The 19,305-nt window shown below is 51.5% G+C and overlaps 1 protein-coding gene across 2 annotated transcripts in view; it reads right to left on the minus strand.

Annotated features, from left to right (window-relative positions):
* Window positions 1-254: 254 nt before the first annotated feature.
* The window catches only part of LOC102947796, a 77,640-nt gene continuing 58,589 nt past the window's right edge, over window positions 255-19,305 (minus strand). For both annotated transcript variants that reach the window (XM_043543518.1, XM_007071683.4), the window contains exon 5: window positions 255-2,693. In XM_043543518.1, coding sequence (XP_043399453.1) covers window positions 2,565-2,693 — 129 coding nt within the window. In that variant the 3' untranslated portion in view covers window positions 255-2,564. The remainder of the gene's footprint in view (window positions 2,694-19,305) is intronic.

A 19,305-nucleotide genomic window follows, 5' to 3' on the forward strand; every position in this document is an offset into this window, starting at 1 on the left:
AAGCTTGAAAACATGACCCAAATGCACCCTAAAGGCTCAGAAACCAAAAAGCAAATGATCCCCCCCCACGACATATTTATGCAGGGTTTTAAAGTCAATCTCCTGATTTGGGTGGGAGGGGGTGCGTGACTCATAATTTTTGAAGACTTGGAGATGGCCGTACTGCCTCAGAGCTTGTCTCATTCTCCATTCCCTCTGTAAACACACCCAAGCCTTAAAAGCCAAAGAGACGAGCTCAACAAGAGGCGTGAATATAGCAGCTGTTAACGTTTAACTTTATTTTTCTTCTGATAGAAAAAGAAAAGAGAGAGAAAAGTTACAAAAGTACTAAAGAAAGGCAACGATATTGACAGGAACTTTCTGTTGTCCAGTCCCACCTCGTGGAATATCATAAGAGACGGCATCTCCTTGGGCCAATAAAAACACCTCACCTTGCTGGGCGATCAGGGTCCAATTCCAGCAGCACCAACTGAAGCCTTAGAGTTGGGGGCACCCAAACTTTGCCCCCCTGAGGGCTACACTGGCAGTTTGAGGCCCATACTGAATATGCAGAAAAGGGAGCCATGATATGGCTGCCCTCGTCTTTAATATGGAGGGGTGCGGCCCCAGGGGATGACAGTTCTCACTGTGCAATGCTCCACCTTGAGCCGGAGGCAGTTAAAGATCATGTGCATCATCAAAAGAGGGTATAAACAGAAACCCTTCACCCCCGCAGGGAGAAAGATCAACTGGGAGCGACATCTGTTTTGAAATGAGCATGCCCTGCCGGAAGCCACTAGAACTTTCATTCCCAACAGAAGCACCCAGGGAATAAATCAAGCCAATGCCCTTTATTTAATGCTGGTGAAAGGGGCTTTATCTGCGGCCCTGAAATCCTCTAGTCACAGCAAGGGCAGTGTCAAGACACAATTCCCTCCCACTGCCCTCTCCTGCAAATGTGCCCCAACTCGGAAGTGCAAGGAAAGAAGGGGTGTTCAGTCTCTGTGGCCCAGCTGGCTTCTCTGCTGAGGTTCGCAGCAAAGAGGCCAGTTAGTACTGGTTTGCCATGTGAGCTGTCCTAGGAGAGCGGGACTGGGAGCCCACCAGCTCATTTTATATGGGGCACCAAAGAGCTCTCCATACGAGAGCTCATGGAAATTTTTCAGAAACTCACAATTCCTCCACTGGGCCACTTGTACTCCAGAGAAGGAGAGGAAGTTACTGCAGCCGTGCAAAGGATGCAGCTTATGCCCCCTCGTACCTGCCTATGGCTCAGAACGGGGGAGCATCCAGGGAACAGGGGCTTCTGTACCAGACAGGGACACAGGATCTGAGTGCACCAAGCACGGGGCCTCCTCAGCTCAGCCAAGTGAAACAAGGGCAGCCCAACGTTAACTGCACCTTTCATGGCACAACCAGCTATCCAGCTATCCAGCGAGACCTCAAAACTCGTTCAAGTCTCACTGGTGACAAGGCCTTGTGACATGCCTGTGACATGCCTACCCTCTGGAAACTGCCGTGGTCTGACAACAAGAGCTCCCTCCAACATGCACCACCCGCCATACCTGTGTCAAAATCATTTGCTCTGCTGGTGTGACCAGACTCAGGTGAGCTCAGCATTCACCCCAGCACAGTCTACAAGGCACCAGCAGAATGTGGGTTCAGCAGGCTTCCCAGAGAGCGTGCTGGACTCTGCTGAACGTCGGGTGGTGTCACCAAACTCAACCCTGTCTGGGGCCAGTCACAGGGAGACACCCGACGCCGAACCCCACCACACCTCTAGGGTGGACACAGCCCCAGTGGAGAGGGGCCCCAAGGACGCCCCACCCGACTCGGTTTTTCACTCTAGCCCTGTAGCATGAGGACTGAAAGTGGATGTCTCACTGTATCCATGGACTGCTGAGGACAGACCTTCCATTTCCTACCGCAAAGCCCAGCAGAGGACATGGGGATTCCCTTAATGCCAGTGCTCTCTGCCTGCCCATTTTAAGCATCTTTAGATTGGATCGATGCCCCAACAGCAGAATAATCAGGGTAGGCACCTGCAGGCTCTACATTCACACTCCCCACCCCCCAATTCCCAGGGCCCGTCAACTGCAGCAGGGCTTCAAATGAGCAACCTCGCAGAAGGGGCCCATTCTCTTTGTAGGGCGCCCTAGGCAACCTCTGTCTCCAGCCCTGAGAACTCTTCAGTTTGGGGGAAGCGGCTGGCCCTCCAGCAAACCATTAGAAGGCAGAGCATCTGGGGAGAAATCTGCTCAGTTCTGGTGGGCATGCGGTAGCAACCTGCCCGGTCTCCACCACTGCCCTCTACGCAGTGACTGCCTGCTAGCCCTGGAGGGCTAAATACACCTGGCATGTCCGTGGGGCTGACGCCATCTTCATGGCTTCACAGTAGCTTATGAAGCAGACTTGCTCATTTCACTCCGAATGATGTGAAACTGGGCCCTGGTGCAAATCCACCTGTTTCTCCACTGCCACGGAGATTGCTATTGCAAAGATGTCCCCGTCCCACCCACATTCCATCCCATCCTTGCCAGGGGGATTGGTGGTACGACAATTCCTGAGGTTTCGGAGAAACTCCTTCAGTAGGCACATGACGGTTCTTCAACTGGAGCTATTGGGCTCAGGGGCTTCAAGGTGCTGAGGGAACGGAAGGCAAAGGTTGATGGGTCGTACACCAAGTGGGATGGTGGGCGGCTCCCGTTCACACTCTGTATGGAAAAAAATAAAGGCAAAAGAAATTTGTCAGTGCTCATGCACGCTGCAAGCAGCAAACTGGTTTGTAGGTACGTACATGACTATCCTCTCCTGGATGCAATCATATCTGCCCCAATGTGTGTCACAGGCCCTACACCAACAGCTAATAGCAACAGCACAAACGGTAAAGTTATTTCCTCTTTTTCTTCGTCCCAAAACCATGTCAGACTGGAGGCACCTGGATACCTGTGTGATTAGGACCCCTGGCCTTTGCCAGTAGTTCAGTAATGCAGAAGTGAGAAATAGCGGAAAGGATGTACAGGGTGCAACCAGAGACAGGGGGGCCAAAACAGTCAAGCAACCACAAAGCATCCCAGTTATGGCCAGTCAACTTGAATTTAGCTCCTCAAGTGGGTGCTGGGTTAGGATGTGAATTTAAGAATCACCACTCCCAGGCCTGTCAATTCCAAGCTACGCACCAGATTATCATCACAAAATAAGCAGCTTCTGGTATGTCAGTCAGTATCTGTTAGAGGTGGCCCAGACCCAAAACCCTGGGCTCATGCACCCTGAAACACTGAGGATCTGGATCCAGGCTCTGCACCCTGGGCCCATCTCTACCATGTCCCTCTCAAGTCTCCCATCTATTCTCTCTCATCTCTCTCTATTCTGTCTTTAGCTTCTCTCTAGTACATCTCCTCTCTCTCTAATCTCTTTCTATTCTACCCCATTGATCTCTAATGTCTCTTTAAACTTTCCCTTCTCTAGTCCACCCACCTCTTGCTTTCTGTTGTCTACCTCTCCAATCTATCCCATTGCTTATCAAATCCATCTCTCTCTCTCTCTCTCTCTCTCTCTCTCTCTCTCACACACACACACACACACGTATGTTGCTTCTTACCTAGAACCACGTCACCCTTTCTCTGGGGAGATTTGAGTCTAATTGGGATTATAGTTTGCCCATGAACCTCTTGGATTTGCAGTCTCCCTCCCGCCCTCCCAAAGGAGTTACCCTATCTCAGTTCAATATAGGCAGGTTCCTCTGTCTGTGCCTTATTTTCAGAAGCTCTGAGCATCAGCAGCTCCCACAGAAATCGGCTGGAGCAGCGTGCGCTCAGCATATCTAATAATCATGCCCTCTCTGGATTTTACACGTGGCCTTGAGACATCCAGCCTGCCATCCATTCTGGGCTAAACTGAGCCCCACGCCTCAGACCAGCGTCACTGTCCAGGCTTCCTCCGTGGGAACAATTCCACATGCGTGAACCAGGTTGAATAAACAAGAAATATAACAACCCACAAGGTTGCAAAGACAGCCCAGGATGGAAAGCGGGTAGGTGGTGACCAATGGAGTTGATCTTATCTGCAGAGCTGGGAGAGAGCCTGTCCCGCACAGCAGACAATGCAGTCCCAAAATAAACCACACTGCCTTCGAAGAATGCCCAGGAGCTGGCCGGAGCTCACTCAGGGCCCTACAGATCATCGCAGTCAGGGCCTCACAGCCTGGTTTGTACCACAGCCCCCATAGACTCCTCTAACGACGAATCTACCCCTAGAGCATGACACCATCTCCCCCTTGGCCAGGAGTGGGTATCCGTTAGCACCACCAGGGGGCAGCAGAGCATTCAGGTGGAAATCCTGTGTAGCCCCACAGAGAGTTTATGCCCTGGAATTGGGGTACTGTCAACTTATGGTTAGCATTCCCCAGTCCTCTCCTTCCAGTCCCATCCTGCTTCCACTGAAGTCACTGGGAGTTTGGCTGTGGTCATCACTGAGAGCAGTGTGCGGCCAGAAGAGAGGGCAGCTGTGGGCTACACCTTAGGCCACCACGGGCTACATTTGGCTCAAAGGCTGCTGGTTGGATGCACCAGGACCCGACTCCAGCCTCCACACAGTCTCTCCTCTGCATCTCTTAACAAGGACTCGCCGTTTTCCTGAATGCTAGTGTTACTCACCCAGCCTGGGTGGACGGCCCTTTTGTCGAGGGAGCAGAGCTTTTAGAAACTATTCGCAGCTCTTTTGTCCCATGGTACAGAGCCATGACCTCTGACAGCTCAAGGTCATGTCTAACATGTGGCGGTCACCAGACCCAGAGGCCTCAACCTTTGATCCCCTCTTCCCACTCCCTGATGAATTTTAATTTGTGACCAGCGGGGGGGCCCAGCCTTTCCCTGCAGGCTTTCTGGCCAGCTGAGGTAGTCAATGGGGTTGTTACACCTTAGAGATGGAAAAAATCTGTTAGATCATCCAGCCCCTGCAGCATTTACTCTAGTGTAGCGATGAGAGCAGGGATTGGCGTGCGATGCAGGAGGTGCGGGGGGAATCAATGTTTCTAGGTTCTATTCCCAGCTTTGCCATGAATCCGCTGTGTCCCCAAGTGACAGCATTTATTTTAAAAGGAGACCCGCACAAAAGCATGCGTGCGCCCTGCCTTGCAAGCACGGCTGCCCCCTCATCCCCAAATCGAGGTGGTCCGTCAGCATGGAAGATGCCAAGGTTGTGCCTGGCATCAGCTCGGCCCACAGCTCCAGCCAACAAATCGTGCTCTGCTACTTCCCCTGACACCCTGGCCGGCCCAATGAGAAACAAGAGAGGCATATTTAAGAGCCTCTGCTCAATAGACACCTGCTGTGGGGTTATATATGGTGCGTGCTCTGGCAGGGCTTGGAGCTGGAGAGTAACGTAGCAACCCCTATTCAGAGCTAAGGGGGCAGAATAAATCAGCAGATTTGTCCCTCTCCTGAGCAAAGAAGCTGCCTGTCAATGCGAAGAGGGGAAGGGAACAAAGAGCTGGCAGTGCCCTCCATTTTGAAATGCCAGCTGTGATGAGGGGAGATGTCTAAATGAGATGATTTCTGCGGGGGGGGGGGGGGGGAGCAAAGACCCAGGCAGCAAGAGAAAGATCTGGGGAGAGAGGGACCCAGAGGACCTAAGAAAAGCCACCCAAAAAATTCATCACGTCTTGGGCAGAAAGGAGCTCTTTCGTCCTCCGGGATCCACGTGTGGATGAAGCGGCCTTCACACTGGCCCCTGAAGAACCCAACGTGAGGAGCATGGCACAGAGCAAGAGCAGAGGTGGAGCCGAGAAAGACATGGTAGGAAAGGAAGAGTTCCCAGGAGGCTGGTCTGCTCCGAGAGCTGCTTCTAACTGATCCATTGTTGCCCTGCCTCCAGCCCAGCCTGTTTGTTGTATCCAGCTGCGGTTTCACATCACACGCAGTTGAAAGGGATTTGGGGCAGGGCTGTCTGTTTACTATATCTATGTACAGCACCTTCTACAATGGGACCCCCATCCCCGATTCTGGCTTCTTGGTCTGGGTAATAATGACATAATAAAAGAACAATAACTAATGTTACGTTTGTGTCACTCCTTTAAGACAAAGGCACTGTAGGGACGGTACTGTAAGGATCACTGGAATGCAGCCACCTCTGAGGCAGAAGTTGGCTCACAATGCACAACAGCCCCACACAACAGCTGCGGACAGGAAGTGAATATTGTGTCCAACTGAAGCCACAGGGGAGACAGAATCATAGAACTGTAGGACTGGAAGGGACCTCGAGACGTCTTCTAGTCCAGTCTCCTGCACTCATAGCAGGACACAGTATTCTCTGGACCATTCCTGACATGTGTTTGTCTAACCTGCTCTTAAAAATCTCTAACGAGGGAGATTCCACCACCTCCCTGGGCAATTTATTCCAGTGCTTAACCACCTTGACAGGAAGTTTTTCCTAATGCCCAACCTAAACCGTCCGTGCTGCAATTTAAGCCCAGTGCTTCTTGTCCTATCCTGGGGGTTACGAAGAATATTTTTTCTCTCTCCTCCTTGTAACAACCTTTTATGTACTTGAAAACTGTTATGTCCCCTCTCAGTTTTCTCTTCTACAGATTAAACAAACCCAATTTTTTCAATCTTCCCTCATAGCTCATGTCTTCTAGACCTTTAATCATTTTTGCTGCTGTTCTCTGGACTTTCTCCAATTTGTCCACATCTTCCCTGAAATGTGGCACCCAGAAGTGGACACAATTCTCCAGCTGAGGACTAATCAGGGTGGGGTAGAGCAGAAGAATTATTTCTCGTGTCTTGCTTACAATACTCCTGCTAATACATCCCAGAATGAGTTTGCTTTTTCTGCAACAGTGTTACACTGTTCACACTGCTTAGCTTGTGATACACTATGACCCCCAGATCCCTTTCTGCAGAACTCCTTCCCTAGGCAATCGGTTTTCATTTTGTATGAATAGAATTACTCGAATTGAAACTTACTTAGGACACCCGTAGGCTTGCAGAAACTGCCACTGGATCTTTTAAAATCTCAAGTGCTCAGGATCTGTTTGATGTCTGATCCAAAAGATGGGCTCTCCCGCAGCACAGCACCCCTGAGCATCATGGATTCAGTAGTGGTTCAGAGGGAAGAGCACCCTTGACTGAATTGCCATTATCACTTCCCGCAGAGCTGGTGTTTTCTTTGGAGGTCAGCCTCCCATCCTCCAGGTGACCAGACCTGACCCTGCGAGACCATTTGGGGATGCAGCGTGTGGTCATCTCGCTCTAATACTCAGGATGATGTGAAGCCCTACTGATCTCCTCCCAGAAAGGAGGACTGCCAGGTGGGAGAACAGAGTCACCCTCTGGTTCTGCCTAGTGCCTTCACTTAATCAGGGGAGCTTTCCTACCAGCCCTGTCCTTCCCTCCGGCATCTAACTGTGCACTGTGGCCAAGGTGAGGAGAGCTGACTCTTGCTGACACAGGAGATCCAAGTCACTCCCCTGTTGGCAGGTCTTTGCAGAGCTTGCCATAAACCTGCTCAGCAGCTGCTGCAGCCCGATTCTTGGGGCAGCGCCTTGGAAGGCAACGCTGCGGTGGGTGAGGCTCCAAGGCACGGCCTCCACTGTAATGGCATTCTGGGCAGCTGGGAGACTCAGACAGGCCGCAGTCTAGTATGGCTGCACATTCACTGCAATCATTAACCGGGGGGCGGGGGGGGGGGGGGGAGGCCTTAATGGATTAAGCAATGTATTTACACAGCTGGAGAGCAGGCTGACAGGCCACAACTCAGCTGCTGACAGAAGGGCGCATACTTGCTTGGCCCCACACCTGCTCAAACACACACATCTGGCACCGACTGGCACAGTTGCTTGCACAGGCTCACTTGCCCCTTCACACTTGCACACTCGTTCCCACACAATCACATGCATGAGCACACTTGCACGCACGCACCCCCCCGATCGCTCACCCTGCCTGCCCCCCACACACTGTGACATGCAGGCACTCACAGGGCTTGGCTTCCGTGCACCGTTGCCCTAACTTGAGTCCCAGCCACACCCAGAAGCCTTCACGCAGGTGGGGTGGTGCTTTTAACTCATGTTGCCTGGGCCTGGCAGGAGGTATCGGCTACAGTTTGCGCCATCGCCAGCTGCTGACCCCATTGCCCCGTGCAGCAATCCGGTCCCTCTGTGCAGCTGGAGTGCCACTTCACCCTGCAGCTAGGCGAACTCGAGTGCAGTGTGAATGGCAGCTGCGGTAGCTGTACCTGCACTCGCCCTTCTCTAGCCACCTCACTCACAACAGCAGGGAGGACGCTGCAGCCTGGACTTTGCATGGGCGGGGCACGAGCGTAGGTGACCGGGGGGATCAGGCGGGCTTATGCAGCTGGCGCTGAAGCCCCTGCTGTGGCTGCATGGCAGCTATTTTTAGCGAGCTAGTTCGAGTCCAACTAGCAGGAGCTGCCATTCATACCCTCCCATCTACAACATAGATGTACCCTGAGCCTCAATCACATGCAGTCCCTAATGCCGGGGTTCTCAATCTTTTCCTTTCTGAGCCCCCCCCACAACATGTTATAAAAACTCCACAGCCCACCTGTGCCACAATAACTGGCTTTCTGCATATAAAAGCCAGGGCCGGCATTAGGGGGTAGCAAGCCGGGCAACTGCCCGGGGCACCCCGCCACAGGAGCCCCCGCGAAGCTACATTGCTCAGGCTTTGGCTTCAGCTCCGGGTGGTAGGGCTCAGGGCTTCAGCCCCAGGCAGTGGATCTTCCGCTTTCTGCCCTGGGCCCCAGCTAGTCTAATGTTGGCCCTGCTTGGCGGCTCCCCTGAAACCTGCTCGCAGCCCCCCCAGGGGGCTCCAGACCCCTGGTTGAGAACCACTGCTCTAATGCGCGCACACACACACAAACTCACACACTTGCCCTTGTTTGTATATACTCACTCGACACACTTGCTCACGTGGACTCCCGTTCGCCCACTTGCACACTCTTGCAAATCTCGACCATAACAACAGCCTATTACCAGCGTTGTACAAATGCAATAAATAAGAAACCCATCTTGAAACACATTAACTAAAGATCAACTAGAGAAAGTCTGGATGACGACTGGACCCAGGGGCCCCAAAGGCAGGCAGGGACACCACACAGATTCAAGATGACAGGAGAAATCCAGAATTCCAGAGCCCATCTGATTGGCCTCTCTGTGAAAGCAGAGGAGTTTGCAGCTACCCCACAAATTGGCTTTCTGCCTGAACTGTACCTTAGGCATGAATAAAGAACCATGGAAAAGCTAAATGGGGAAGAGATGGTGGGTTTAGGGCTGCAGAGCTTAGCCCCATATAGGAGTTAAAACCTAACACTACCCAGGAAAACCCAAGGACGGAAAAGGATGAAGCCAGTGCTGAACCAATGCTGTAGTACACTGCTGTAGGGTGCTGTGTTGGCGATGCCATCTTTTGGAGCTGATAGAAAACCAGGGGCCTGACAGCCTAACAAAATCCTGGTCCTTGTCTTAAGACCGAGGAACCTAGCACTGGTTTCCTGGCCAAATTCAAACTCAGGTTAATTCGCACACTCTGCCAGCCTAAATTTCCTTTGCAGTTTCAACTGGACACAGGAGTCTTCTTTTCTCCTTGATCGACGTTCTTGCGAAGTGCTGCTGTGCTCTGTTAAATAGTTGCTGCATTGCACACCAGAGGTGGCTGCCTCTTGGTGGTGGGTGAAATTTGTAGGTCCATTTGTGAAGTCCTTTGAGATGAAAGGTACCATGTAAAGGCTCATAGGATCCCCCCACCATGTATGGAAAGGAAAAAGTCCACAGTGGGGCCCTGCAAAGGAAAACCATGACTGTGCATGGTGCTCTGCCTTCCTGAGTGGGCAGGACCAGAAGTGTACAGGAGGATGTTTCCCAGCCACCGCTTGCAGAGGAGCCTACAGGAAAGTCGGGGAGAGTTAATGCTGCCTGAGTCCACGTGGCAGCATTGGTGGGCGCAGTGTTTTTAATGCCAGTTCCTTCTCTCCTTCCTGTCACCCCTGCAATATTGTCACAAAGCACCAGAGACCTTTCAACTTCGATGTATAAACTCATAAACTGTGGGGGAGGAATCAGGGATCTAGTCCCAGCCCTGTCATGGACTCGGTGTGTGGCACCAAGCAAGTCACATCACCTCTCCTGTGCCTCAGTTTCCTATCTGCAAAATAGGGGGATAATCCCCACCCCACAGGGATGTGCTCAGGATTAATCAATTAATGTCCATGTGCTGAGATCCACAGAAAGGCAGTTTCCTATAATTTACTTTCTTGCTTCAGGTACTTTGCAAAATATAGCTCCTCAGGCAGGGTAAACTGCTGTAGCTCCATTAACTTCCATGGGGGTCCAATGGTTTGCACCAGGTGAGGCTTTGGAGCTTAGTCTGGGATAATATCCAAAATACGTCTCCTGAAAGAACTTAACTTTGGGACCAGGGTTATATGTAAACACAGGTCCCTCTACTGGAGTTAGGCATGAAATCCCAGATTCAAACACTCCCTCACTTGAGGGAGTTCAGAGCCAGAGCTGAAGTCTGCAGCTGTGGCCTGTCCCAAATGTTTACGGACATCTTGCTGACTTTTCCATCTCCCCACATCCTTCTGTACAATCATGGAACTCTCCAGGTCTTTTCCTCCATCAGCTAAGAGCTACCCAGCACCCACTTCACGTTGTACAGCAATGTTGCTAGGGCCAGTTCAGCTTGTGAAGGTCACATAAACACACCGGTGTCCTCACAGAAGGGAGGGGAAAAAACAAAACCGCCAAGTGTTTGCAAATGTGTTTGCAGGGTTGTCAGGTGGCAACTGGCAGTGCTACAAAGGTGCCACCAGACAATAATATGTGAACTTCTTTGGGAAGACCTTCGAAGAGGCGTAACACATGCTTTATGGTCAGTTACCCATAACCCAGGAGAGCAGGAAATGTGCCAGATCTGGGTTCTTGCTGACGCCATCCTACAAGATAAGCCTTTTCCTCCCCTCTTTCTGGCATGTTACTGTGCCTTTGAGAAAGCAGATCACAGGCCCTGATTTAGCCTGCCTAATAAGCTGAGGCCCAGAGGGCATGTGATGAAATGAAAACAGCAATATATTTAGCAAGGTATGCTTCTGAATGCAATATGGCTCAAGCTGCGTGGCTCACTTGCCACGGAGACTAAATGAAGACCTGCATTCTGGACACTGTTCTCGCTATGCTCCCATGCGCCGGCCAGTGCAAAGCACAGCAGGGTCACAGCTCATCTGCTTTGTCCCTCGCTGCTTTGGAATAGCTAGTGCCCCAAGCTGTAGCCTGTATAGTGCAGGGACTGCAATTATGCCTGGCCCCTGTGCCGAGAGGCGGGATCTCCTGACCTAGCACACCCATGCATGGACAAGAGACCACCTGGTCCTTATTCTTTCAATTACAACTCCACCGAGTCTTCCCTGATCACTTGTCTGTTCTCGCTGAAGTGCAGTGCCCCCCTGTCCTCTTCCTATGACAAGGACATCCACCCCCCTACAAGGCAACATGGCCTGGGTCTGAAACTTACACTCACTTTTAGTTCCATTCAGAGGCTGGCCCTGGAACCTGCAGAGCAATGGGACCAATTGTTTTGCACATGTTGTGCTTATGTGTGACCTCCATCCTCCACTCTGTGTTAGCCCAGGGCAGTGCAATTCCACAGAACTAGGTAGTTTGGCATGGAGGAGATTATCCTTCCAATTTAGAAAGAATCAAAATTAACAGCGCAAAGTGAATATTAATCATCCTGGCATAACTAGGCCGCTGGCACAGTGCACTTGCCTCTGGACAAACAGCCTCAGTCAGGGAAGCCAAGTACAGTAACTGGGGGTAGGATGACACGAGGCACAGACGGAAAGAGGATTACTCTGCTGTGGATTGTGTGAGCGTGAATGGGAGCCAGCTTCTCACAAGCCTCGCAAACAAAGGGGAACCTGGAAACAACTGCAGCAGCATTAGATGCAGTGAACAAGGAAAGTGCCCCACCACCTCTGATTTTACTTCCTGCCGGCAAACAGAAGAGTTCTGATGCAGCACCACTAGCCACGGTGCAACCCTCATCTCCCCCCCACCCCAAAACATTCGTGCTGTGCCACCTCGTGGGCCACTCATTCCCAGAACCCACCAGGTGACCTCACAGGCCCCTTTCCTAGTTGTGTGACCCCATGCCCCCGTCTCAATTCCTCTGTGCAACCCTATAGGTCTCTCCCGCCACCTCACTTGTGATCCCGCAGGCCTGTTTCCTTCCCCCCACAACTGTCACAGTCCTGGGCTTTTTGCTCCTTTGCTGCAGCTCTCCATGTGAACGGCGCTTTCCAACTCATCTTCTTCGCAAGTCCCTCACGTAGGAGCACAGCAGCAAACATCAAGGATGGCGCCTCCGTTGGTGCTGGGCCAGCCTCAGAAGGGGCAAGGTTTCAGTTTGGAGGAGCAGCTGAATATCCGGATACTTCTCTGGATTCAGATTCAACAATGTACTGAAAATCTCAAGGAGAGTTTGGGCAACTTTAATATCCACTTTCCACTCCTTTCTCCATGAGCCACTGGAGCTCCTTACGGTACACAATAGTGCTGTCAGCCCCAGCTCCCTAGAAGGGAAGGAAGGGGTGTAACACTACATGGTATGGGATGAACAATGATGCCTCCTCACTAGAGCCATTCCTCCCACATCCACGTGATTAGAACAGAGGGTCTTGGGACTAAAGCCCAGGACTGAGTTCACCTCGTTAAAGACTTCTAGGTTCTCTTCCTGTCTCGCCCAAGGTCACCCAGCGAGGCTTTGGCAAAGTCACTTCGCCTGCCTGTGCCTCAGTTTGCCTCTCTGTGAAATGAAGATCATGAGATTTACTGGTCTGTGAGGCTAAATTCATTAACGCTTGCAAAGCGCTGATAGATGTGCAAAATGCCATCGCCCTCTAGCTCCTTGGGAAGGCACATTCTTTGCGCCTCCCTGCAGAGCGGAGATGTGCATCAGTGATGCTCTGCCACCTGGCATACTTCTCATTGGCAAACAGCGCGGGCCTTTGGCAAAGGGGCTAAGGCCAGCACATCTTCCTTTTGGCTCCAAGATGAAAGGTTCCCTTGTTTTAAGAGAAGAGAACATGGTGCCGTTCTCCAGCAGCCATTTAGGATACAGATGCCAAAGATAAGAGGCGGGGAAGCCATTCCCGGGACCTGGCCCCTGTCCAAGCAGGGGACATTCTCAGGCGCTGATAAGACTGAGGCAAGAACACAAGGGAGTTTATGTTCTGATTTTTAATCCCTGTTTTATTTTCACATTGCAGAAAACATCTCCCTGATCGGGCAGATTATCAGATTGGCCCAAAATCCACACTCCTTCTCTGCCTGCCCCCGCAGAGCTCTTGAGACACATGGGCTCTTAGAGGTTGTGTCCTCTCCATGCCTGTTGCTGCTGAGATAAGAACAGCTCTGTCAGGCTCCCATTCAGGGCTCCTGCACGCACGGTATGTGAGTGAAGAACAAGGAAATAACACAGGGTGATCCCCAAGAGGCAGGGGACAAAAGATTCTCCAATATTATCAAGCAGCCACCTTCCTCGGCCAATTGGATGCTTCCCTTCACACACCCACACCCGACCGCACTCACGTACATTATACCCACAGACACACACACGCTATTCCGCATGCGTATGTACACTGCACAAAAATGCACTACTCACATGCACTCACGCAGATCCCCAACACACACATCCCCACACTACATCACAGCTGCATATAGCCATTACAAACGTTGCACACAGAGAAACCCAATGCGCACTTTACCACACCTTGTGCACATGCACCTTTATCACACATGAAGGTATTGCCTGGACACATACTCCACATATCCATTACGCACACATCCGTATTTCACACACAGTTTGTTACCTCCTATTTATTTGTTCGCTCCTGCCTGTGGGTGGTGATCCTCCTACTCCATTATGCCTTGAACCCTCTCTGGGGATCTTGTCTTCCACCATAGCACCTGATGCCTCAGAGTTGCTCTGCGGGTACTCCTGCAAGTGTTTCCTACAAGGCCAAGTCACTGCAATGTTTGGGGTTTTATCAATCACTCTCTGTTAATCTGCCTAGGTTCTTGATAGCCCATCACCTTGCTTAAGAAAAAGAACTGCTGAGCGGGATGGAAGGGCTGCTGCCTCACATGCCCTGGGCTGGCATAAGGAAAGCAGCGTCTTAGTGCAACTGGCTGGGTGAGACAAAGTCCATGCAAAGGTGAAACCCAGGCTAGGTCAGCAGCCCACTCCCGGGAGCACAAATGTTTCTAAATGCTAATGCAGCGTGTGTGCTCCAGAGCAGAAGGGCCAAAACCGCTATCGCTCATCCTGACCTCTACTCAGAGGTGCTACTTTTCACACGATGTTCTCAAGTCCCAGATATTCCAGGGGTGTGGGCAACATCCTCACAATGTCTCACTGAGACATGATAATGCTGGCAATGGAGCAACTCTCTCACGGAGATGTACGCTGCCCTCCTGTAGAGCCTTACATCTGAGATCTCAAAGTGCTCCCCCGACATTACAGCGCTAAGCATCAAAACACCCCTGGGAGGTAGATCAGTATCCCTCTCCCAATCTCACAGATGGGGAAACTGAGGCATGGAGCGGTGAAGTGATTTGCCTAAGACTATTCAGCAAGTCAGTGGCAGGGCTAGGAACAGAACCCAGGAGGCCCTTGATTGCAGGCCCCTGTACAGGGCTGGCTCTAGGCACCCGCAAAGCAAGCACGTTTCCAGGGGTGGCACGTTCACAGGCGCCGACTTTACCCAGCACCGGTGGGTGCTGGTGCCCCCCCGGCCCTGCCCCAATTCCGCCTCTTCCCCATCCCCATTCCAACCTTTTCCCCAAATCCCCGGCCCCACTCCTCCCCCGGGGTGCGCCGCATTTCCGCTCCTCCCCTCTCCCTCCCAGGCTTGCCTCCTTTGCTGAGAGAAGCGGAGCGGCGGCACGCTCAGGGGAGGCGGCGGAGTGGAGGTGAGCTGGAGCGGGGGGGTGGGGCGTACGGGGAGGGCCGCAGGAAGTAACCCTCGGTGGGGGGCAGAGGAACCGCTCCCCACCCCAGCTCACCTCTGTTCCACCTCCTCCCCCGAGCACGCTGCCACTTCGCTTCTCCCCCATCCCTCCCAGGCTTGCCGCGCAAAACAGCTGTTTCATGGCAAGCCAGGGAGGGAGGGAAGAGAAGCGGCGGCGCACTCAGGGAAGGAGGCGGAGGCGGAGCAGAGGTGAGCTGGGGCAGGGGGGCGGGGCGGGGAGCTGCCGGTGGAAACAGAGCACCCACCAATTTTTCCCCGGGGGTGCTCCAGCCCCGGAGCACCCAAGGAGTCAGCACCTATGGGCACATTTCCAGGGATGGCACATTTCCAGGGACGGCATTCCGGCCAAAAAGGGGGGGCGGCCAAAAAATTTTTTGCTTGGGGCGGCAAAAAACCTAGAGCCAGCCCTGCCCCTGTACAAACAATTAGACCACACTGCCTCTCCCCCTGCTGCACTTCAGGCTGACTCTGTTGCAATCTCTCCTTATGCTGCGACAGAATCTAGGCAGTTGCTAGCAATCTGAATTTAAAGAGAGATTGTAAATTCTTTGCAGCAGGGACCGTTGTTTTGTTCTGTGTTTGTACAGCACCTAGCATGATGGGGTCCTGGTCCTTGAGTGGGGTTTCTTGTCGTTACTGCAATGCAAACTGATCTCACTTAGCTACTTATGCATCTAACCTGCTTAGGCACTTTTGAAAATCCCACCAGGTGCATATTCACACCTTTACACACCTAAGACCTTGAAAAGCTTGCCATTTTTGCATCAACGATGTACATGTATTTGGAATGTGAAATTTTTGCCTGCTTCTAATGTCAAAGCATCCTTACTTGGAAATACTTCCATTTCCACTCAGGACCCAGCACTCTCAGTGGGAGGAGCAATCGTCTCAGTTCACTGCGAAGATCACTGACTTCCAAGGTGGATTCATGGGCCACCAAGAACAGCAAGCCACGCACAGGAGCGGAAATGTAACCGGCTTCCTTCCAGCAGCCCAGCCCCCTCCCGCAAGCGGCACTCATGGAAGCACTGATGGTAAATAGAGACTTCGCCTGTGATTCTGACCTTCCTGGATGGTAGAATAGAGTAGAAAATGTTTGGGGCCCTACGTGCACAGATTGTCAACACCTCCTTTGCTGAGGCAGGTCTACCACTCACCTTCAACTATTTAAGAGTCTGACCACTACAAAAGAAACTTTCACTTGGTGATAGAGACCTATGGAAACGACCATTCAGTGTCTCAGCGGCTGTCTCCAGGCAAGCTGAGTCGAGCACCTAGCAAAAAAGTTTCCAGGGCCGCTTGTCAGCCGCCATAATCTGGGATCGCTCGAAGTCAGGTTTCAGGTCGGGCCATGGTACAGAGGGAAGCCTTGCTGCTCAGACAGTTGAGCTCCGTACGCATCCTACTAGGTCTCTCAGCCCCTTTTATGCTGTTCATCACCAAGTACTCCTATCCCACCAGCTGAAGGGGGAACAGAAATGCCCTGAAATGACTCATTCTTCTTCTCATACCAAACCCAGAAGGTCATTATGGGCATCTTTCAGAGCCCTCCCCTCTGAGTCACGCACGCTTCAGTCCTCTCTCCCATATTCCTCAACATGTATATGATGCAGTTACGGGAAACAGTGCAACCACAAGGGCAGAAGTGCTAGCCCAGTTCAAGGTGTCTCCTGATATTCAAAGCTCTTAATGGCACTGGGCCTAGCTACATGAGGGGTCACCTCTCCCACTACAACTATATTCCACTGGAAAAATGAAACTATTGGGGAGGGGGGAAGAAATGAGCATGGGGTACAGAACTTTGACAGGATCTGGACCTACACTATGGAACTCACCTCTCACAAGAGGTAAGGATGACCAGGAATGTCACCTCATTCAGAAACAAATGCAAAACTATCACTGACATGGCTTCCCCTCAATACGATCCTCTCACGTTCACAAAACCCCAACAGTCTAATCACAAGACTTGCTCCTTCCCGCAGAGCAGCAAGAGAGAAAGGTGCTGATATTTTACATCCCTGGATGGTGTCATAAGAACCCAGATAGACAAATTTCCACTTCTGTGAAGTCCACGTGAGTTCCGCCAGAGCAGGGACTGAGTAAATGCTTCAGGAGTTGGACCAATACAAGTGTAGTAATACTTTGCACTCCAATAGGGCCTCACACCTAAGGATCTCAACATGTTTTAAATATTATCTCCATTTTATAGATGAAGAAAACGAGGCCCAGAAAGGTTAAGAGATTTGCCTGAGGTCACACAGTGAGGCAGTGGTTTCTGACCCAGCTCTAACCACTAACCTCAACTCTACCTTTCAAACATTTGGCTCTTTTCTGAATTAAACCTCCAAATGGCTTTCTTTTAGCCCATCACCAATTAGGACTGCACTGCATTGTTATTTATCAGCAATGCTGCAACAGGATTGACCCAGCCCGAGCCGCTACCGAACCAATGTCACACAAAACCAAGGCAACCACCCAACTCAACGCTGAGCATATGGCACTAGAAGTCTTCCATGTAAGAAGCTGGTTATGTGGCTTGACAACAAGAATGGTCCAGTGGTTAGGGTACCCCTGGGCCTTAGGTGACCTGACTTCAATTCCCTGCTCTGTCACAGACTATCTGGGTACCTTCAGGCAAGTCACTTAGTTGTGTGGTGCCTCAGTTTCCCAGCTGTCAAATGGGGATAACAGCATCTCATGGGGGGAGGGGGGCGAGAATAAATCCATCAAAGACAATCAGGTGCTCAAATCCTATGGTAATGGGGCTCACATAAGTATCTCAGATTGAGAGATGCCCTTATCCCTGTTTTCCTGGGGTGACTTCAGAAGCATGAATCTCACCCCACCTGTCAGAAAGGTTGTGCTCTACTTGTTTGTTTTAGTGAGGCCTGACATGGTCTCAATAGGGAGGGAAGGAATAATTCTGTCTCGGCTTCTCCAGGGCATACGAAGTGAGCTGGAGTAATGAGCTCACAGCACTCGGGGAAACCTCCCTTGAGTCTCTCACCTCCCTTTTAATAGGTGCCACTGAAACCTGTGGGGACCAGTTACCCAAGCAGCACAGGAATAGCCACCAGCCCAGGGACAGAAAAGACAAGGGGACTGAAAGTGCGTGTGCACAGGTGTATGGAAAAGAAGGAAGCTGATAAACAGCTTACACCAAAATACGAGGGCCACGACTAGACTGGCAGCGTGTGTGTGCAGGACAGATACCGCCCTGGGGAAGCCCAGTACTGGAACAGCAAGAGATGATTGCTGGGAAGGCATGAGCTGCACTGACAGAGCGCTCCAGAGGGTCAGGCTGGAAAAAGAGGGGGTGCACTTCAAGTCAGGATGGAGAGACTTGATACGAGTTGCACTGGGTCACAGCTGGGGTTCCTGCAGGACGCAACTGGAGTGCCTTGGCAGAGAGGATTAGTATGGGGATGGGGGGAGGGGGGGAAATGATGGCATGGAAAGATAGTGCAGCAGATTTGGGCACACAGAGGGCCTTGATGCTCCAGTTCTCAGTTCAGTTTGCTTTTGGGGTGAGATGTCATGAGGATACAGCGTAAACCACGAAGACACTATCATGCATGTTGGTTTGCATTTGCCATTCATCACCTACAGCTGCCTAATTGTTGAATGCAATTACTGCAATGATAGTGGCTGTTTTTACACAAGGGACATTTGCTTTCTTCTCTCTGGTTAGCTGATGGTGTTGTTTTCGCCTGTACATTACAGTTACACTGCAGATCATCTGAGGATCATTTGGGACTCAGCTGTTAGCTGACTGAGGCATTTGGTTTAGTCTCAGGAATGCTAGAGTGTGGGATATCACACACAAATCTCCCACAATGCCCTATAGATAGAATTGCTAGCTACTGTTCACCAATATGGAGCTAAGATACCTCTGAATGAGATGGTGGTTAGTCAAAGTGTCAGCAAGAACAAAGTCAGTGTATTAGGAGAGTATTGTGCAAACCCTCCCATGAAGCTCTACCAGCAGACCTCGATGCCAATGTCCCCTTGGAGAAGGGCAGCGTGGTTCAGTGGTTAGGGCACTGGCAACCTGGGTTCAATTCCCTGCTCCACTCCACCTTGAACAAGTCACTTAGCCTCTCTGTGCCTCAACTCCTCATCTGTAAAGTGGGGCTAATAGCACTGCCCTGCTTACTAGGGTGCTGTCAGGATACCTTCATAAAGAATGTGAGGCGCTCAGGTACTCTGGTAATGGGGGCCACATAAATACTTAAGATAGTCCTGACCTTCAGCTCCCATCCCTGGTTATTCCAGTCC

Source organism: Chelonia mydas, chromosome 3 (genome assembly GCF_015237465.2).
Source record: "Chelonia mydas isolate rCheMyd1 chromosome 3, rCheMyd1.pri.v2, whole genome shotgun sequence".
Classification (NCBI taxonomy): Eukaryota; Metazoa; Chordata; order Testudines; family Cheloniidae; genus Chelonia; species Chelonia mydas.